Genomic DNA, 22134 nt, shown 5'->3' with positions numbered 1-22134 from the left:
CAATTATTTGACTTTTTCATTATTAAAAATTAAATTATTTGAAATTGTACAAAGTGATGGGGTTAACAGATCCCAATAAAGTATCTGTTAAAGTAGAAGATGATACATGGAGGGGGGGGGTTTAATGTTTTCCATCACTCGTTACACTATAAAGTACAAATTCATGTGGCTTTCACATAGTCGACAATAATTTTGTCCAGCATAGATATATATATTTTTGTGACTTAAATAAATTGGCGAAATTAAAAGGAACATGTCGACAAATTCTATGACGTGCTTTCAGTCGTTTAAGTCTTTCAAGCCTCACATGTCCCATTTTTCTGGACTCTCTCTCTCTCTCGGGACTCTTAACACGGCAGCCAACATCTGCTCCAGTCATGTGAATGGAAAATGATCTCCGGGCTTGTTTTTTTTTTTTGTTTTTTTTTCCTCCTGTGGGAATCCTCATTTGCGTGTTTCCTGCCCTCAGCTCGGCTTCAGAGCTGCTCCCAGAGATTTCCATACAGGTGCTTGGCTCTCTCTTCTCGCAGATGTAGTTTGACTGTCAAAGTAGGCGGCCGTAGCTGCTTTCACTCCGCCCTGCGCATCCCGCATCCAGTCGCTAGCGGACAGGAGCGCAGGGGAGTGCCTCTGCGTCGTACACACACACAGCCTCCTCCTCCTCCCCCCTTGTTCTTCTTCGTCTTCCTCTTCTTCCTGCCTGCCTGCCTGCATCGAAGCCGGACTCCTCTGCCTAGGGTAACTCCATCGACTATCAGCTGCTTTTTTGTTTTTTATTATCCTCGTCTAAACATCCTCCATCGGCCTGCGAAAACACCTAAATCTTCCAGCGGTCCCCCCTTCAGCTCGTCTGACGGTAAGTTGCGCTGGTTTGTGCGGGGATTTCACGCGTCTCTTTGCTCACTAAAAATCACGACCTTTAAGCGGACGTTTTGATATTTTAAGTGCAAAGCTAACATCTATACTCCATGTTTCCCTTCATAGACAGATATTCGACTCAAAATCGACTTAAATGTGTGCTGAGGTGCTTTAAATATCCCTGGTTGATGAGTGATGGAGATGATGTGTCACTGTAGCACATTCCGTGGATGTTATAATTAAATGATGATGATGAGGAGGAGGATGGAGGAGGAGGATGGAGGCCTTTTTATGGAACATTTGGCTCCAGCAGGGTGGATGGATGCTACTGGAGGAAAATGGGCACAGGACAGCATACTTACTCACATCCATTAAACGAGGAGGAGGAGGAGGAGGAGGAGGAGGAGGAGGCTGTTTCCAGTAGAGAGGACTGAACTGATCTATATGGTCGGTCCTCAGCTGTCCTTAGTATCTCTCAACGTCCCCCCCTCTCTCTTCCTGCTGTTATGTGGTCTGTTGCAGGGTGGGGCAGTTTACAATAATAAAGAATAAAAGATAGTCCGAGCAGCTGGTGTACTCGCCTATAAAGATTAGTACTCCCTCAGAGCTGCAGATGTACAACATAGTGCAAATTCCTCACGGCACACTGATCATACAGCATTTTGATGTGGACCGGCTCTTTAGTGTGACACCAACAACTGATGCTTTATTTATTTTTTTAGGGACAAAAGTCATTCTATGAAGAGAACATGTTTCTCAGTTTGGTAACCTGTGCTACATTTGTCTGTACTGTTATCAGTTATGTGTCGAATAAGGAGAGAGAATTCACCAAGTCTGAATTGTTTCTATCATGTTGATAAACTAGCACAATAATCTGCACTCAATCCTAACTGCAGGTTCTAATATTCAGAATGAATGGTTTAAAAAGCGTTTGAACATGAAATGTGTTAAGAATAGAACTACATTTAATTATAACATCCTGCCTCCAGTACTGCAGTATGATACACTGCAGTACTGTTGTATTAATATAATGGTGACTGTTTAGTAATTATGTAAATACATATTTTTGCTTGCCAAAAAAATTAAATCTATTTGTATTTTTTTTTTACTGTTAAGAAATATCTGGATCATTTTCTCATGTCTCAATCCACCCATCTATATTTTGTATCTCTTAAAACCCGTTTATTTAACCAGGAAATATAAAGACAAGTACTACAGAGGAGCTTGAAGTTAACACCAAAAGAACAGACTCAAACCTCTGATTGAATACTGTAGTAAAAGATAACACATCAGTTTAAATGTAAATCTGTTATATTTACTCTGTTAATATTTCATGTTCTTGGTTAGATTGATTCAAAGGATACTGCTTGTTTATCTTTTTCCTTTCTTTCAACAAATCCAGTGAATGACCACAGTCAACAATGTTTTTATTGTCTGTGTAGCGACAGCCTTTAGATAGTCTACTCCTTGGCGTCACAGAGGCCAATTATTGTTTAAAAAAACGATTAAAAACACATCAATGAGCCGTACTGTTGCACTGAATGGCTGATGAACTTGAGTTCATTTGGAGTCCCTCCAACTTCCACCACAGTGTGAATGTTAATATCTAAGTGAGCACTAGACATTTATTAATCCGCCAGAGAAAATAATCCCCAAATAAGAGGAAAATGTGTTATTTATTGATTTAGGATAGCTCAAACCAAGTGTACTAAACTGTGGAGCTAATGAACCTTTATTAAAGTAAACTATATAAAAACAGTCTAAAGGAGTGCTTACATTAACACTTCTTTGATTTTTATATCAGTAATCCATAACAATCTGACCGACTTTTTTTACACTAACTTATTTAAAATGCAACTCTTTTTTTCCCACTTAAATAGACAAATTACTTGTAGTACTTCGCAAAAAAAAAAACCCATCCCATTCTGATTCTGATTGACATCAGGTCGCTGTTATTTTTAACCACATCTTTTACCTGATAGAGGACATTAGAGATCATACAGCTGAATCTTAAATTATCATGTTATGTTACATATTATTAAGAAAAAACAGAGCGAAATCCAGCAGCAGTCCCAAAAGATCCACCAAGGAGAAAAGGAAGGACCAGATTTTATCATTAAATTCTGCTTTAATGTTTTTTTTCCCTGGTTTGAATCCCCAAATCAAACTCCTGTAGTCAAACTCCTTAAAACGTTGCACTGTGAAAAATGAACGCTGACTAATGAAGAATACTTGATTTGTAAACATGTACAAACTGCGATGCTGTCATTTCTCTGTTTTGTGAGCGTGACACAGCTAAAAAAGTGCAAAGGTGTGACTTTTAAAATTAAAGTTTACTTGGAGTTTTCTTGACTGTTTGTTGGATTAAATGACATTTAGGGGACGGCCCTTAATTTGAATTATTTATAATCCCTAAAAAGGTTTGATGTGTTAGTTGTGTGTCTTCACTCTTAATCCTCTAGTGATTGAATCTGTTGTCTGGTGTTTGTTTAGTTTTTGTAATATTTTGTCTGAGTGAAGTTATGTTTTATGTCAGGAGAAAAATGTAATGAAACAGTCTGAAAGGGAATCGGTTGTCTGTTTCTGTGTGTGATAACAGCAGTAGCATCATGGAGGAGTTAGACGTTCCACAGATGAGGAGAGAGGTGGAGAGCCTTCAGTATCAGCTGGCAATCAACAGAGAGAAATCCTCCATCACCGTTACTGAGTGAGTGTGTACTGTCCACGCACACACACCTTCAGACACGCAAAAAGCACACTCATAAAAGCTCTCCAAAGTACAAGCTTCATGCTGATGGTGTGTGTGTGTGTGTGGTTGTTTTTTTTTCTCCGCAGGCTGGTGAAGTGGATCGAGGGTTGTGTGTGTGAGGATCCATTTCTGAACCCGGAGCTGATGAGAGCCAACCCCTGGGTGGAGAAGGGCAAGTGTGTGATCCTCTAATGGTCACACACACACACACACACACACACACACACACACGCCCACGCACACACAATCACAGACGCATATAAACGAAAGAATCATGCACTCCCACAAACACATTCACGCTGCACTAACTCTCTTCTTCACACACACACACACACAATGTTGCTATTGTTATGTTTATTTATTGGAAGACTCCTAAATGCTTTTAAATTATGTTTCGACTACTGTATGTGTGTATGCATGAGTGGGTGCATGTGTGTGTGTATGTGTGTGAGCGTTCAGCACTGAGTAGCTTTCTCGAGGTTTGTTTTGAAGGACTGCTGAGAAATGTTCAACAACATGTTTTTATTGGCTCTTTACACTGTCAATCAAAATAAAGACTGTTTTGAATTTAACAGCTGGATTTTTTCTTTTCTTTAGACAAGGCAAAGTAAAATAGTTCAAAGTTTGCGTGTGTGTACTTTGGGGCGTTACAGCAGTTCTCGGATGTAAACATTTCGCCTGACAGCGTTGGACATCCCCTCGTTGAAGCGGAACCAGACGTCACTGTTACCCACAGCCGTTCCCATACACTGAACCGGACACCTCTCGCCTGCAAAGAGAGGACAAGGGCATTTTTATATTTCATGATTGATGTATTTGTTAATTTCAGTGTAAGTCAAAATACTTCTACACTGTCCATGAACAAACAGGCGCAGAGTGAAGAAAAACCTATAATTCCTGCCCCTTTTCTGAATAACGTAATTTACTGTTAATACAGAATCAGATGGCTAACCAGTTGTTTACACATCAAATCAAACATACCGCATGTCATTCCCTACTCTCGCTCTCTTTCCAGTTTCTAACTCTATCGACTGTCCTGTCTCTAAAATAAAGGCATAAATAGGATTGAAAACAAACAAAAATGACTGCATGAAAAAGCTGCTAATCCTCACATCAGATTAGAAAATCTTTGAGTTATTGTCTCTGTCATTCTGACAAAATGAGCAAACGAGAGACGTCAGAGTTGTCTTCGAGAAGTTACGATACTGAACAACATCTATAGATATAGATATATTGAATTCTCTATACTGAAAGTAATCATTATCTGAAGCCCTACTTATAACTAAAGATCTTCACAAAGCTGTAACAGTGAGTTTAAGTTTTGAATCTCACTCTCTATGGAACTACCTCACATCATTTGAAAGACGCTTTGCATTCTTCTCCACAGCACAGGAGTAGGCAGGATATTTACAAGAAGGCAATGCAAATACAGGGCGTGAACGTGACACGGAAGGAGGTCAACTCCAATCCACCAAAATGTGACCTGTACCGAAGACAGGGAATGTGTCTAATGCATGGACATGAAAAGTCCGTCGCAGACTGGAGACATATGAGCTTTACATCAAACATGGTTAGGTCAACAGAACATTATAACTTTTTATTATCAGTGTAGTATCAGTCACCTGGAGTTTGAATATATGGACCGTGAGTGTCTTTCTGAACTGCCAATACTGCTGTCTATGATGCCATTACTCTCGTACTCATCTTACTCTGTTACTTAATTCATTATACGACTATTTATCCTTATTTAGGCATGTTTTCTATGATTTGAACCCTTGTCCACTTCATTCTCCTAATGCATTTAGTCTTATGTATTTCTCTGATATTCAATGCACTTTTTGCTACTCTTGTGTTGTACTGTATGTATGTATAATCAGATGTGATCAAAAGAACCACAGAAAAGAACAGAGCTTGATAACGGCAGATGCAGTTGAATGGTATTCTTCTGAAAAACCATTTAATAATCTTTTGTTGCAGGAGCCCTGAGTTATCGACAAAGAATGCATGACTTAAAAGCTGTGACTGTTCCAACAACAGTTGGCTCTTGCTTTGATCTGCTCACAGCTGTGGATCTGCATGTGAACCATGTTTACCCTGTCGATCAATCTCAGTAATGCAGGGCTTTCAGCAGGGTTAGTAATTTTCAACGTATCCATTTTATTTTAAAACACCCGCTGAGCCCTTAATCTGGGCCCATGCCACTCAACTGCATAAAAAAAAAAAATGTAAAGGTCATCGTGAATGGATTCAAAACTGGGCAAAGTTTTCACATACATGCCCTGCTGTGATTTGGTGAAAATTCTGAATCAGCTGTATTGGCCAGATGTGAGTGCACATGTGGAGGACACGTGAATAGACAAAGGGAATAACACAAGCACTGAAACATGAGACTGAATATATAGGCCTATAGATCAAGATTACAATTATATAATAATGCAAAGGAGAGTGTAAAGATACTGGAAAAAAACCTATGTATTGGGGACCTTTATCTACAAGAGTTAGGGGCTTTTTTTTTTGTATTTACAGTATTTGCAGAGAGCATGGATTCAAATTACAATGAATAATGAATAAAAAACCATAGCTTGCTCAGACCTGACTCAGAGATTTAAAATAAAACAGGCAAACTTGTAGCTATTACCTGTTCAGTGTATATTGTGGTTCTGTACCACTAATTATTGTGTTCAGGTTTTAAATCTGTGTTCTTTTTGCCAGAATCTTAAAAAAACGATCAATGAGTATAAGAGGCCTTTAATTGTTATATTTGTTTAAACCTGCTTGTTGAGAAGAACGAGTCACTTTGGTGGATACATATTAGGTTCATGCTGTTTTGAAGAAACGCTGTATACAAACAAATGCGTTAGCGGGACGTTTATTTCTGTATATATTTAAGTAACATTGGAGCAGTGATATGCTTTTCCAGATTGAAATCACTATTTGAAATATTTTTTACCTCAGCTGGCCGTGATGGAGGAGAGAGAGAAGGAGCGACATGATTCTGCTGAAGAGCTCTATTGTTTATGCAAATGTGCTATTTTTAGCCTGGAGCTGTGATGCATTTGAACACAGCAGTCATGTTTGTTTCCAGTGGCATAAAGCTACTGGAATGCCAGACAGCAGCTACTAATCTACCAACTTTTATTAGGATGTTAGAGCTCTAATGACTTAAGGCCTTTTGAAATACATCATTTAAGTAATTTAGGTTGCTGTTTTACTCTTCATTTATATTCAAGAAAGCATAGAGATTGTTAGGCATCCAATATGAGTGTAAAACTGTAGATAAGAAATGTCAAGTCTTTTAGTTGCTAACAGAAATATGATATTTTCTACATTATGCAGACAGCAGGGCTGTTGACAGACCAGATCTCCTGCCTGCAGTGAGCCACAGGAGATCTAAATTTGCAGTGTTACATAACACACATCAGTAATCACCTCTGCTGTGTGTTTTCGACCAGATGTACCTCAAGGCATTTTTCCACTAAACAGCCTGTGAAGGTTTGGATGACTGAGGCTTGGAAATGTCAAACTGTACCTGAGTCTGAGGAAAGCTGAGGTTTCGGGAGTTTGGGGGCAAGAGCTCGTCCAAAGAAATCCACTTCCGGCTGCACAACATAAACACACAAAGATACAGAGAGGTTCAGGTTCAGGTTAATCATAAAGTTTCAGTTTTTGTCCTCAATAAAGAGGTCAGTGACAATGAAAAGAAATACACACACACACACACACACACACACACACACACACACACACACAACCTCTCATTAGCCTCATTTCACAGTTTCACCATCAGGGGCTTTAACCCAGTAGCTTCTCATTATCCTCGTTTCTGCCCTCTAGAGGTTCCCTCTCTCTCTGTCACTCATTACTGATCTATTCTAACTCCGCAGCTCAGCCACACAGGCTCTCAAATGCTCAATGTGAAGTGTTTTGTGGTCCTCTCTGGCGCCACCTAAAGGCACAAACTAACAAAGCTGCAGGAGGCGTAATTCTACTTCGCAAATCAACTCAGAGAGCTAATGAAAACTTAACTCATACAATGCTTATACTAAGAGTACAAAGAGCTTCACTGTAAGAAAATGTGAAGTGAAACAGCGATATCGATGACAAATACGTATAATGGTGTATGTATTAAGTGGTCAAATATTCAATAAAAACCTGACACATTCATCAAGAACTCATCTTACTGTTACTTAATGAAAAATAATTGCTGCCTTTATGTCTTTACATTTTACACACTGACCATTATGAAGAATTCTTCAGCAGCAAATCAGACCTCCTCGCAGGTTTAGGAGTGTTAGACCTTTTTTAAACCCCACTGCAATGAAACGACTAAATGATCCCCACATTAGTAATCTGCTTTTATCATTATTCCTTTCAGATCTGATTTGACATTTTTGTTGTTGTCTATTGCTGCAGTTTAAAAAATATATATTTTAAGTACAAGCTGCTTCAAACAATGATCCCTAGAGGGGTTAATAAAGGTGTTTATGAGCCCCTCCCTGCCAAAAGAGATCCATGGTGTCTTTTATTCTGAACAATCTGAACCCATTCATATCTCCATCTATTTGAGGGATTTATTTATTTAACAACACAACATCTTAAATTCAAACAGCACTCCTCTGAGTTTAATATTGTCTTATGATGAACATGTTATATTACATTCATGATGCAAATCATTTCTATATATCCAGGAGGAATCTTTTCCCCTTTCAGCAGAAACAAACTCATGCGCATGAGTCATTCAGCAGAGTGAATCTCAAACATCGATATGAAGTTAGAATAGAAAGAACAATCAGGTTCATTTGTTTGTTTACTACGTGCTGTCTTTGCCTTTTCATGCCTTGGTTTTAGGGGACAGGACAGTGGCTAGAATAGGAAATCAGGGAGAGAGGGAGAGAGAGTACGATACAATACGAGTGTATCATATCGTATCAGGAATGAGGAAGAGAGAGTCTGGAATTACATGTGGTTAAAGTGCCAAAGAAGCCTCTGTGCACGGGGCTCACAACTTAACTGACATCCTGAGTCAAGGCCCAGACGACGGGAATCACATTCATAACCCATCTACTATGAAACTCTCTTCATGCAGTCTTTTCACATCTCTAGTTGTGTGTGTGTGTGTGTGTGTGTGTGTGTGTGTGTGTGTGTGTCTCACCCTGCTCTCCACTGTGGTCTGTTTAACGATGTTCTCCAGCCTCAGCTCGTGGTTCCTTGTCGGCTTAGCAACGGCGCTCTTTTTCTCTCCCTGCCTCTGCCACACAGACACAGTGGATTATAAAAAGATATTAGATTATTAACACACACACTGACCTGATTATCAACAGGCCGTACTGTACATAATAACTCCACAATGTGTTAGCTGTGTTTGGTGTCTCACCCCTGCAGGGTTTCTCAGCAGCATCATTTGCTCGGCTCTCCTCATCTTCTCCTGCTCCATCTCTCTGCTGATCGTTTGCTTGGCCTGATATGTCAGCTGACGGCGAGTAGGCAGGCCTTGAAACCTCACCACCTCCTCCACACGCCTGCAAACACACACATACACAAGAATATAGCTGCAAGAAACAAAACTTACAACTTTAACACAAACAGTCTTAACAGCATGAGGCTGACACACAGGGAGACTTTTTTTGATGAAAGAATAAAAGGACAAAAAGGTTGTAGTTTTGATGCTGTGGTTTACGTTTTGCAGAATCAAACCCTGAATCTGTCACTCTCTAAAACCTTAATCCTCTTATAGCTGATCTCCATCTTTCTCCAACACACACACACACACACACACACACACACACACACACACAGACAATTGCACAGAATGTACCAGTAGACTGTCACTCAATGCCTGAGCGACCTAAATATATGATAGATAAGATAATAACAGTCTGTGAGACTGTCACCAGAGACAATCAGACGTCTTTCCATCTGAGCTTGGAAAACTCTGATAATGAACAGCTTTGAAGAGTCAGAGCCCCATTTTTACATCAGAGATTATACAAGGTGCAGCTGACATAAAGAAGTGCATCTTCTGGCACACTTACACTCTCTGTTTATTAGTAAAAGCTGAAAGCAAAGACTAATGCAGCATCTTGAGAGTGGTTCCAAACCTTTTTTCTTGGAGCTCCACCAATATCAAACCATTAAAAAAAGTATTTAAATACAAAAGATTAACAACCACAAAAGACCCCCCACTAAAGACAAACTATATGTAACGTGGCATATTTGTATGAAATAAATTGACTAAGATGCTAAAATGAAATACTATTTTTTATTTATATTATCTTCTTTTAAATTAGTTGTGTAAACAAACAGTACAGTTTCAATTGGTACACTTTTTTTTGTAAAACCTCATTTGAGGATATCATTTGTATTATTTTGTCAATTTTTCCCAACTACAATAACCTTTGGTGATAAATCAGAATGAGAGAATTTCAAAATAATTCAAAATCAGTCCCGACTTTGCTCACTGCTCCTGCACAGGTATGTCATAATAATTATATATATGAAATTCATCAGGAACTAATAGTGAATGTATCGTGTATAGTTCATGTACTGGCCAGAATAAAAGAGTATAAAGCGTCTTTAAGCACAATGATCGCACCAGTAATGTGATATTAAGGTCATCTGCCCCGGTACCTGCCTGTTTCTGGAGGTGAATGTTCCTGCTGCGTTCAATCACGGCTCAGAGCTGGCAAAAAAAAAATCTGTTGCTTGCGTTAACAAGTGCAGCTCGTGGGAATTGTTTTGTCCACGTGTCAAAACAGCTAAACTTGAACTACAGCAATGAATCCTAAAGTACAACAAATACACACTGGACCTAATCCCTATTCATCCTACAAACTGCTTTTCAAAAGAATAACAGTATTGAAAGAAGTTGCAACATTTAGCTTTTCAAATGAATGCGCACTACCGAGATTGGACTACACAAAAATCAACACAAACTCTCAGAGCACTTAGAAGATTACTCAACGCCGCGCAGTCAAAGGTTCATTTTGGTTACACAGTTTTAAATGTGTGTCACCCAGAACAGATTTATGGCTGAGGGGAATTATTTTTTTTCCCTGTTCTTTTATTACACTTGTCTCTCCCTCAACATTTCAACTCTACCTCTGCCACAGTCTGACCAATTAACAAAATTGCCCAAAAAAAAGGGAGGAGTCCAAACAAGTAATCCAGTTGGAGCTTGGCGTGTCCACTGCCTGAAATGTTGAAGGTTGACATCCCAACGATGCTACTCCAAGTCCCTACCCGTGAGTTGTCAGAGGGTGGTGTTGTGGTGAGCCAGAGAGGGCAGGTACAGGAAGGTGTAGATCAGGAGAAGAAGCAGTAAAGCTAACACTAGAGGAAGACACCAGTCGTTTGTGACCAGCACCTCGTCACAGCGAGCCTGCAGAAAGGAGCCACCATGTGATAATGGCTGCTGATCGGCCCTGGACGGCATAGCAAAAGGCGTACAGCTTGTTATCCCATTTTACCAACACCACAGTCTCAAATGTCCTCAGTGACCACAAAATCAGAAAAGAAAATTCCAGGAAAACCAAATGTCTCCCAAGTCTCCAGGATCACTTGCTTAGATGAGTTTTGTTCTCGTTTTGTCAAAAGCATTGATATACTTCTACGATCTCTCTCCTTATTTCACTCCTCTACTCATTTAAACCTCTTCTTTCCAACCCTTTGTCTCTTGTTAATCCACCTGTACCCCACCTGACAGGCTTTGAGGCTTGCTGCTCAGTTTGCTCTCTCACAATCAAAAGCGCGCACACACACATACACACACACACACACACACACACACACACACACACACACACACCAGGAGTAAAGGGATTACTCTCTAAGCCTTCATGCAGCGAACCACAGTCCGGACAGGAGCAGTGACCTTCAACACCCCAGAAACACACATCTGCACTGCGTGTGCCCTAGCTGACTGCAGGTGTGTGTGTGTGAGTGTGTGTGTGAGTGTGTGTGTGTGTGTACTTACGGCTCCAGCATGTATATGTACTGTCCCTCAGGCGTGCGGTCCTGCCTGTATGAAAGGTTGTAAGACAGCATGGTGTCTATAAGCTCTCGCATCTGCTCCTTCTCTCTGCTGCTGAAGAGCTGCGGATTCACCTGAATGACAGATACAAGACTTTAGATCATAGAAGTTTTAACCACTTTATAATGTGACTGTAAAGTAAATCTACAGATCACACAAAAAGAAGCAGAGACCAGTGGGAGCTTCAATGCACTTTTAAAAATGATTTAATACAACATATCTTTTCACCACTGCCTGATGATTTATCCACTGAACATTTTCAACTAGCCTGTCTGTCTGATTTGACGGACCTGAACCCAAACAGCTAGGACCCAACCGAAGAAGAAATAAATGGCTGCTTCATTTTGCAAAGAAAATTCTGAGTGTTAATCAAAACATGACAGTATGATCTGCTTGTGAAGACAGGTTATATATAAGGGTTGTAGTATTGGGCTTCATTAGGTTTTAAAGGTTTGCCTTGTACAGTGGATTGAATGTACATCCAATCAAAACTGGAGACAGCATTGTCTATAACTGAGCCAACCAGGATGAAAAGCATCCACACAGAAAAATAAAACTCTCACAGCTGTAACAGAATCGTCTTTATATAAATATGGACTTAACTTCATATGATGTGACATTAAACTCTACAACCTGGGGCACTGGTTTGGCTCCGTAGGTAGAGCAAACTCCCCGTATACAGAGACTATCGTCCTCTTTGCACCAGTCACACAGGTTTAATTCCTGGTCCTTAAGCTGTATGACAACCCTCATTCTCTCCCCCGTAATGCATTGTTTAGACTATAATATATAGAATTACATCCAGGTCAGGTTATTTAGAGGTCATACAATTGAATCTGCAATAAGAGTCACTGTGCAGTAACATTTGATTTGGAATAATATCCTTATAAATTGAAATAATTTCCAGAGGCCAAACAACACTTCAATTAACCTCTTTTTTTTTTTACTTTCATCATATTATTATAGGTACTATGGGGGGGTGTGTGTATGTGGATGAATGCATGTGGCTATTGGATGAATGTTATTGTTATTGTAAGCTAATTTGTTGTACAGTGTGCAACGACAATAAAGTTATTCTGATTATGATGCTTATCTGTTTGACTCACTAACAGTTTGTCACCAAGACAGGAGAGAAATATCAGTTTATGACATTAGTGTCATGAAAATATTTAACAGAGATAGAAATAGGTCTAAACAAAAGTTACTTTTATCCTTACTTACCGGTCCTCAAAATACCATTATAGTGTGATAATCTTCTGAAGATACATGAAATGTGAAAAAGAACTCTGATATTCACTATAAAGACAACAGGGACAAGAATCTGTCCTAATCTGTGGTCACATACAGTTCTCCAGTTTGGATATATACTTAGGACCAAGCTCTAGTCACATATAGAGGATTGGTTAACACACATTTAGAAGTTACAGCCAATGACATTCAGGTGAAAGTCTCCTTTCTAAACATTTCTTGCGTTTTCTTGCAGGTCTATAGTTAACAACAACAATAATGTGTGTGTTAACAACAAGACACAGTGCTGATGAATCTAAATTAACAAACATATATATGCAGTTCAGTGTGCATGTTTTTACGTACAGGCCTTAGTTTGGGGCAGATGATGTCGAGGAGCAGCGTGAGAATATCAAGGGTCAGGCTCAGTTGGCTGATCCTCGTTCTGATGCATGCTGGGATGTCAGCCAACATGGTCGACAAAGCGTTCCTGCTGCTGAGGATCCGGGAGGCGGCCTGGAAAGAACAGAATGATTACTCAAAGACTATAGATCAGTAGTTATGAAACATCTCAGGTTTCTTCTTATCCTTTATTTTTTTCTTCAAGTAATATGTTGTCATTTAAAAAAAAAAGAAAAAAATCATAAAATTAACCTTTTTTTGTACAATATTTGTGAAAGCAGTTGATTTGTACCTCGTGCTGGCTGTGAGGGTAGCTGATTCGGGGAATGTGTGTGTGGGCAAAAAGAAAGTGGAACGTCACAGACAGGAAGGGAAGGTATCTCATGAGGGAGAAGTTCTGCCCGTGCAGAATCACGTAATTCAGCCTGTCTGAGAACGACAGCCAATCCAGAGCGTCGCACACACTCTCCAGGTTTGGATCCCTTACACGCATGGACAGATAATTGTCATACAGACCCTGAGGACACACATGTTCAGATGGATGTCATAAAGTATAACAGTGTTTTATATACTGTTAATGCACAGTAGCTATGCCTGTTGTTACGGGATATTTTATAATAACTCATCTTTAATAATGTTTACATCAGGAGGATGTTTTCATTACCTGAGAAACCTTTTCAAACTCTCCACTTGATGAAGCCAAATGTAAAATGTGCTGAAACCTCTGAGCTCCACCTCCTGAGCCCGGGGCCTCCTCAAAGCCCTCACCTATACGTTTCCTGTGAGAACAAGTTGACAATCAAGTCAGCATATTTCTATTGCAATCTTGCTCTTTTTTTAAGTTGTACTAAAAAAAAAAACTATAAATGAAATCTCCCTTACAGACAACAGAAAAGAACAGAAAAACTGAAAAAAGACTGTTTACTACTCTGACAGCCTTTACTGTTTTCTTGATTGTCCAGATAACATTCAGGTTTCTGCAGTTGAATTTAAGACTTTAAAGATGTCTTTTAAACCACGTGTGAATTTATAGGAGATCAACTGATAGATTATGACATGAATTACTTAATAAGTGCATTCAATTTATGTTTTGTTTCACACTTTTGTCAGATTTTCTCTGCAGAATGTTAGAATAATTTCTTACGAGAAAAAGATTTAAGGATTACAAAATAATCATCACAAACAAGGTCGGAGGTCTAGAGCAACAAAATAGTATTCTGGAAAGTTTGCGGGTAAGTTTTGCCAAAGCGAAATCTTTTAAATAAATACAAACATATAAACCATTATGATTACCATTGAACAAAGCAGAGACGATTGTGTTGTAGCAGGAGCACAACTACATGGGAAATGACTTTTCAGAATGTTTGCTTCATTATAAAAAGTTTGATTACACTTGAGTTTGTCTGCTAACAGTAAACATTGCTTTTAGGAAACGGTTTTTGCAAATACAGTAGAACATTTATGGCAAACTGTAGCAGGAGACAAAGTACCGTTTAACACGCTGCAACTGGAAGATCTCCTGCCACAGATGAAACAAGCCTTTGTTTTGGTCCTTCTGACCCACAGAGACACACTGGATGGTCCTGGTGTCCACCTTCTTAAGCCCCCGACCATGGAGGAACTGCAGACACAACAACATGTATATTATCGTACATAAACACCATGATTATAGTTTACCTGATCACTCAACAGACAGACCTTCCCCTCAGCGTGGCCACTCACCTGTAGTGTGTTAATGCACGACCTGATGTCGTTGTCTGTCTTTTCACACAGAGCAATCAGAGTGCCCGTGTCTGCCTTCATCCCCTGCCGGAGGGAGATCTGCACACAAACACTCAATAAAAACCTGGATTTGTGGTGTTTTACGCAAATGTTTGTGTACTCCTGCATGTACATTTTCTTGTGTGTGTGTGTATGTTTGTGTGTGTGTGATTTTGTGGGTGTGAACTGACCTCTGCCAGTCTCTGTGCGAGGCGGGAAGGTTGGGTCTGGGGGAAAGTCAGAAGGAAAGCCTGCTGCCTGAGCGGTCTGAGAGCTGGAACATAACTAAACAAAAAGATATGTATTCAGACATAATAAGAAGATAAAATATTTAGCTACTTAACTGACTCAACATCCACCAAGAAAATCTACAATTTTCCACTTTTAAGCATCTGTTAAAACACCAGAGTCTCTCTTACAGGTCGTTACAGATGCAGATGATCGGTCGAAGCAGCATGGACTCTTTCTTTTTTTTCTTCTTTGTTGGATCAGTTCCGGCCTCCCCGCCATGTCCGTCTTTCTTGTTCAGAGTTGCTAAAAGAATGTTGATCGCAGCCTGTCGAACGCCAAAGAGGAAGGAAAAGGACAACATGTTAAGCAGGATTTAAGCAGCATTTTAACGCTGCAAACTTGTTTAGGGGTGTGAAGATAATCGCCACGCATGTTCAGATTATTGTAGAGTCTTGAACACTTGTACAGAAGCACTTTGGACAACTTTTAAAGTTTCAGATCATATGGAAAAAAAAAATACTTTGGTCAGAAGTCAAAGACAGGATTTCTGAATGAGGAAAAAAATTCAAGGATGCTTATTCAAATCTCTTCCATATTTATAATTTTCATTCAACAGCAAATGCGAGTACATATTTGACATTTCACTTGTTGTGACTTCATAGATACAAAATATTTGATTGTTGTCCTTGAAACCACCCTTATCTTATCACAGTTCATCATTATAAAGGTAAAAATGTGATGATGAAAAAAACTGTAGTCCCATAAACTAACAAACTCAATATAATAGAAATCTAACTTTAAGCAGTAAGATGGACTTGGAAACTTGCAGCAGATCTTGAAAATGTAGAGTTGCAGTAGATAGAAGGCACAGATGTGTTCAGCACCCGGGACATACCGCTGGTGCTCCATCGATCTCATCAATAATCAGGCAGTTCGGCTTCTCATTTGCTCCTAGAACTGACTTCATCTGTGTCGCTGTGTCGATGCGTTTCTGGAAAATCTCTGCACTGCGATCATCACTGTAAAGACATTAACAGCACCACCGTGTTCCCATCAGGAGAACTTTTAACAGCTTAACAAACAATGACTTATTACTATAGTTTGATCAGTTTTAATTTGGTCATTCTAACCTGGCATTGATTTCCACCACATTGTACCCAGCATGCTTTGCGATGATATGAGCCAGGGTAGTCTTCCCCAAGCCTGGAGGACCCGACAACAACGCCACCTACAGAAAGAGCAAAGTCAGTTATATCTCGAAAAACAAAATAAATGTCATGTGAGTGACATTTCCCTTTGTGTACCTTGAACCTGGGTCGTTGGTACTGGTCCAGCTCAGCCTCCAGCAGCTCCTCAGTCATCTCGATCTTGGTCTTGAAGCGCTTTGGATTCTGATTAGGTTGATTAGGATTGAATGAGTTCTGGTTGGGAGCCTGTCTGTCAGATCGGACAGGGCGGGACTTCCTCTCTCTCCCGAACACAACAGTGTCCCAGAGTTTCAACCACTTGAGCAGACAGCGGTTGGTAAACTAGAACAGAGCAGACACACAGCTGACATCAGTGCGGGGGACTTCTACTTAAGAGTGTGTATTCATGTATTCACAGGGCATATACAACTACACACAGAAAACTCACATCATCACTGAGCAGCTCCGTGTAGTGTCCAGGAGAGTATCTGTCCACCCACAGTCTAGAGGTTCTGCCCTCTGTGTCTTCAGTATCGTCGTTGTCTTCATCTCCTCTGCTCTCAGGCTCAACCAATACGTCATTCACACTACTGGTATGCGTCAGAATTTGGAAAACAAAGTTAAAAATTTGACATTTTTGATTGGCCAAAGTGAATGTGAGAGAGAGAGAGAGAGACAGCTGGTTACTTACTTTGTCAGCAGCTCTGTAAGACGCTGAGATTCTTCAACAACCTGCTGGTGACGCTACAAACAAAAAAAAAGAGAAGAAATTAAACCTCATTTTCATTTTTAACCACCTTCAAAGTTCCCTGGTGCAAAAACAGTTTACTTAACATTTGAATCTTTTAATACATTCCTCTTTATCATTTTTATTTCTTAGTTATTGCCTAGTTATTGGACTATCATCACTCATTTACTCCTTTAAGTCGGATAAGATGTTTCATGTTGGACTGGATGGAAAGTAACAATTTGAATTTCTCCATGTGTACAGTTTGGTGTTAAGCCTAAAAAATAATATGTTCTCTTTTGTGGGGAAGTTTTTAATCTAATCACCACTTTTTTAACAAAATAAATGCCTACAGATAATTGAGAGATATAGGCTTCTACCATGTAAATAGATGAAACACTAGCTCAGTACAAGGTGAGATTGCTCAGCCAAGTGTTACATTTTATTCATCAGAGGAATCCTGTTTTACTAATAACGCGACAGTGCTCCGGTTACGCTCAGGTGCTTTGTTTGGAAATGCTCGTACTATTCTCTGTATTTGGATTATTATAATCAAATGGTTGGATGTAGGGAGGTGCTTTAGCTGATTGAGTTGTCATGTGATTACTGTGTTTGGTTATTTGAGGATACTTTGAGGATTAAATCAAAACAGCAGCAGCCTGGTCACTCACCCTGTCAGCTTCTTGTTCTCTCAACACACCTATAGGCACTGCCAGCAGTCCCAGTGAACCCAGGGAGTTTGGTACCATCCTGGATTCCACCCCCTAGATTAATGCAAAGACAATACAGAGTTATAACATCTTTGTGTGTGTGTGTGTGTGTCATATCACAGATAAATCAGAGTGTGGGAGTTTCACCTCTGTCCCTGTTTTTTCTCTCTGTCTGAGGTAGACACGACTCCCTGACGAGTCTGTCACAGTGATGAACTCTCCCTCTAAAGGAGGCCGTCTCAGAACATGCAGTGATGCTGGAGCCACTGTGGGAGGTCGCGCGGGAGTGTCTGGGATCGTACCAAAGCCGCTGATATCCAAAAGGGCTGAGGTAGTCCTAAAACACATGTCGAGACAGACATGTTAAGAATACTGTTGTACCGAGTTTCAAAAATGCAATACATTCTTTTTAAAAGATATTTTATTTAATCCATAAATAAAAGAAAATGATCAATTCCATCACATTACAATAAGCCAATCTTATTAATTTGATTCCTGCCTTTTGTCCCAGAAATAATGATGTCAAATTATTGGTATTTTTGTTGAGCATACTTTTTTTTAATTGTTGAGCTCATTACAAGAATTTGGCTAGAATTTTATTTTGATCAAATAGAATGAAAACCATAAAACAAGACAAGCTTAAAAGATAACAGATATAGCTCGAGATAACACTTGTTATGAGTTGACGCTATAGAAATAAAAATTGATTGATTGATTGATTAAAAACAACTAGACTACCAAATATTTACACAATAAGCATACAAGAAAAGTTAAAAGACAAGCATTGAATTCTCATGATACAGTTTAGAGTCACCAGCTGTAGCCTTTTTGGCATGCAGAGATTTAGACTCGTACCTTTTAGTTTAAAAAAGAAAATAATTTCCATTTTTATTCTTCATGATGAAAAGTGGTTGTTATTTGTGATGTTGATTTGACTGTTAACACATTTTGATTTACTTGCACTGAAATGGTTTCCCTATTTTTTTACATCTAGAAACTCCTTTTGTAATGCCTATAGTTGGATTTTACTTTCATTTTTTTATTATAAGTAGCTATTATCATAATGAAACAAAATATTCTGAATTGCCCATAATTCATAAGATATTAAACAGCGCTTTTTTTGGTCCAGAATATCTGAGGAAAAATAAAACAGGTCGCTGCAAAGCATGTTTTAAATCGACGTAAAACAGTTTTGAAGGTGGGGGGGCGAGGTGGTTGATGTTTAAATGTAGCATGAGGATATAGCTTAGTATCGCACTGTGTCATCTTCTGACACTGTGATGAACATCTGATCATCATGCATCTCCATTACCTGACGGGGACAGAGGGTTCATACTGCTCAGGTGAGGATGGTGGGGTGATGTCATTTTTCTGTGGTAAGTCTTTGACCTCTTTGGTTGAGTTGAAAAGTCGTTTGACCACTCCAGCCTCCTGCTTCTGACGCTTTGCCTTTGGGGCTGTGAGGAGGACAAAGTCACATCACAGATAGAAAACATCAAACAAACAAACAAACAAACAAACAGAACAACACCTTGACGCTCTGATAGTTAACTCACTGCCGGGCTGATCATCCAGAAGATGCTCTATTTCAGAGATGTCCTGTTGCTGGCGTTTCCCTGGCTTGGAGGTATCCTCTAATCCATTCAAACAGAGACATACACATATTATAAATGCAATGACTTTTTAATAATCAAATTTCTTCTCTGCTAAGAAAATGTGGCACAAAATCACAGCTTCTCGTGCATGGATGTTCTGCTTTTATTAACATTTCAACACGGCACAGCCATCACACAATAAGAGGAAACACCTTTGTTAAGGATTAAATGAATATTAAATAAATAGCAAAACTCCACTTTCACTGATTCAATCCCCAATACAAGCATGACTCATTTTGTAGTGGTTTAGTAAAATCCACCCCCATTAACACAACATGAAGCTTCAGGGGATTGGAGGATGTTAGGAGAGATCCAAATGTTAGTTTGAGGTCATCTTTGAACATGGCTAGTCATACCAGCTACTTTAAAACAGTCTTAGAAAAGTTAGCCCACTTTTAGAGATACTCACTCTCCATCTCCATCTCGGCCAACGCTTCCAGCTCATCGGCGTACTGGTCCTCAAAGTCGTCCTGTATCTCGAAAAGTTCGTCATATTCGTCCATATTGACTTGAACAAACACAGAATACAACCAGAGACTATGTTTAATTAGAAAAAACACACTCTGGCTGAGTCTTTCATAAGTATTCGTAACTTCGGCAGCCGCTAAGACGACGCAGATTTCCCGGCAAATCTTTGTTGTGATGTATTACTTCCGGGTTACCAAAGTCTACCGTTCTCTGATTGGTTGTTGAACGTTTTTTTTTTCTCGTCGATCTCCCAGCATGCACTGAGGATTTAAAAAAAAATAGAAAAATAGAAAAATAGAAATAAAGAAAAATGCATAGTCTGAAAATGAAAAAAAAAACAATAAAAAAACAGAAAGAAGTACCGAAATAATTGACTGGAGTGTGTCACTTGAGTTTTAAAGACTTTTTATATACTGAGGTATGTAGTGATGATTTAAAGTAAACATTTATTATTATTATTATTATTTATTTTCTTGATCACTCAGATGGCTAAAATACAGTACAATAGACCTATGGATATTAAATAGGCTGATATTTATTGAGGGGATTTTTGCCTTAAAAAATTGAATATCATATAACATCCTAACATCTCAAGAATGTGAAGGGAAACTACATTTAACTTGAGCTATGTGACTATAATCTATACCACAGAGCTATTACTATAAACTTCAACAATAAACTAACTTAAAATATGTTTACAGTTGCTTCAGTCTGTTTTATCTATGAGTTGTCTCAATTCTTGTCTGCATTTTATTTAGGGACTCTCATACATACACAACAGTTGAAATATTTTAATAAATGAATGCAGACACGTATACATGCATTTTTACAGTGACAGTACACTTATCTTTGAACAACTTTTTTAATTACAATGAATGTAATTTGCCAATTAACTTAGCAGTCTAACCTGTCTTACATTTGCTATGTGCTGGAGTAAGCAATGTCCAGAATTACAAACGAATATATCATGACTAAATCTCATTTACATTTCTTTACATTCTGAATCTTCTTCAAACATGTTTCATTGCCCGGAGAGCTAATGGGCTAATCTTTGGCATTGACAGTTTGTTCGCAGTATGTTAGTTTGAGAGATTGATGATGATGTGTGTGACGTCAGGGTGCCTCTTTCGCCACCATCTGCTCCTTACAGCAGACAAACACTGAACAGCAGTTTGTGTGCAACACTGATTTCATTTCACATCAGAGAGCACACAAGCAAATTCATCCGATGACCTTCATGTCTTCTTCTTGGACTTCTCATCCTTAAACATTGTCTCTTGTGAAAAGTGATCAGACCAGTTTCAGTAAAAAAAAAAAATCAAAGAAGTGGCACATCAATTTTCCGCAACTTAACCTTTATCAGGGTGTGTCTGCAGACATTTCCTCTAATGAAGCCACTGAACGTTAACCTTTTTTCAAAAGAAAATAGAAAAGTAGTTATTTTGGATGCTTTATCTGTGTGCGTTGTTGCTATTACTGTTTTTCTTGTGTGTAAGTGTATTAATATAATGAAAAAACTCCTTGTGTACTACATGAAAGCAGACAAAATGTGAAATGTGTTTTAAATAAATAGTTATGTTGTTTTGTAAACCTAGTGTTTATGGGTTTCTCTATCGTCTCGAGGCTATCTCTCCTGCTCCCACAAAGTAGATAAGACTGCAAATGTGACAAAATATACAAAATATTAAAATGATTAATCTATTGGACCATACAACTGTAGAATATTAAAACTCATGAATGATTTCAAAAGTCTAAAGGCCTAAGATTTCCCAAAAATAATTCATACAAATTCCTCAATTTACCCAAGTAGGTAATACATTATTTCAAAGTGTTTCAAAAACTAGATTCTGACACACATCTTTTAATAGGATTGTTTAATATGAGAGTGTAAAGTGTAAAAAAGGAAAGAAATTCTACTTTATAGTGAATCTTATTTGTTTCATCAAAAAAGATTAGCTTTGAAATAGATATTTTAAAACTCGTACAAATATAAAGATGAAAAATCGGAGAAAGTACAGGTAGGATCTCGTCTACAACTGGAATGTATTTAATGTGGATGTCAATAATTCAAAACAACTAACAGATCTATCTAATTTAGGATTAAATAACTTTAAGAAATGTCTAAAACTG

The 22134-nt window shown here is 38.8% G+C and overlaps 2 protein-coding genes across 2 annotated transcripts; one reads left to right on the top strand and one right to left on the bottom strand.

The window, feature by feature from the left end:
- The first annotated feature begins 591 nt into the window (after positions 1 to 591).
- gng13a (guanine nucleotide binding protein (G protein), gamma 13a) lies at positions 592 to 4179 on the top strand. The gene is made up of 3 exons (XM_020639747.3): positions 592 to 856; positions 3458 to 3565; positions 3694 to 4179. Exons 2-3 carry the CDS (start codon positions 3468 to 3470, stop codon positions 3797 to 3799), a joined length of 204 nt encoding a protein of 67 aa, XP_020495403.1. The 5' UTR covers positions 592 to 856; positions 3458 to 3467; the 3' UTR covers positions 3800 to 4179.
- On the bottom strand, positions 4115 to 20182 carry chtf18 (CTF18, chromosome transmission fidelity factor 18 homolog (S. cerevisiae)). The gene is made up of 22 exons (XM_020639746.3): positions 19946 to 20182; positions 19438 to 19515; positions 19194 to 19338; positions 18029 to 18218; positions 17843 to 17935; positions 17136 to 17188; positions 16893 to 17034; positions 16562 to 16786; positions 16388 to 16485; positions 16153 to 16276; positions 15446 to 15582; positions 15218 to 15311; positions 14988 to 15086; positions 14756 to 14886; positions 13930 to 14044; positions 13558 to 13782; positions 13230 to 13379; positions 11580 to 11710; positions 8982 to 9126; positions 8760 to 8855; positions 7137 to 7206; positions 4115 to 4376 (listed from the first exon to the last, which is right to left on the bottom strand). Exons 1-22 carry the CDS (start codon positions 20037 to 20039, stop codon positions 4255 to 4257), a joined length of 2757 nt encoding a protein of 918 aa, XP_020495402.2. The 5' UTR covers positions 20040 to 20182; the 3' UTR covers positions 4115 to 4254.
- Positions 20183 to 22134: the final 1952 nt, after the last annotated feature.

The sequence above is a fragment of the Labrus bergylta genome, chromosome 1, assembly GCF_963930695.1.
Source record: "Labrus bergylta chromosome 1, fLabBer1.1, whole genome shotgun sequence".
NCBI lineage: Eukaryota > Metazoa > Chordata > Actinopteri > Labriformes > Labridae > Labrus > Labrus bergylta.
The sequence above is the reverse complement of the archived record's forward strand: the minus strand, read 5'-3'. Positions and strand labels throughout refer to the sequence as shown.

What these genes read in the sequence shown, in the direction of transcription:
- gng13a (XM_020639747.3), top strand. Translation starts at nt 3,468, where the DNA reads ATGGAGGAGTTAGACGTTCCACAGATGAGGAGAGAGGTGGAGAGCCTT. An exon ending in TCCTCCATCACCGTTACTGA is followed by an intron (nt 3,566 to 3,693) that starts GTGAGTGTGTAC and finishes TTTTCTCCGCAG; the next exon opens with GCTGGTGAAGTGGATCGAGG.
- chtf18 (XM_020639746.3), bottom strand. Translation starts at nt 20,039, where the DNA reads ATGGACGAATATGACGAACTTTTCGAGATACAGGACGACTTTGAGGAC. An exon ending in TCTGCCCCAAACTAAGGCCT is followed by an intron (nt 11,711 to 13,229) that starts GTACGTAAAAAC and finishes TCTGTCATTCAG; the next exon opens with GTGAATCCGCAGCTCTTCAG. An exon ending in AGACCACAGTGGAGAGCAGG is followed by an intron (nt 7,207 to 8,759) that starts GTGAGACACACA and finishes TATGTTGTGCAG; the next exon opens with CCGGAAGTGGATTTCTTTGG.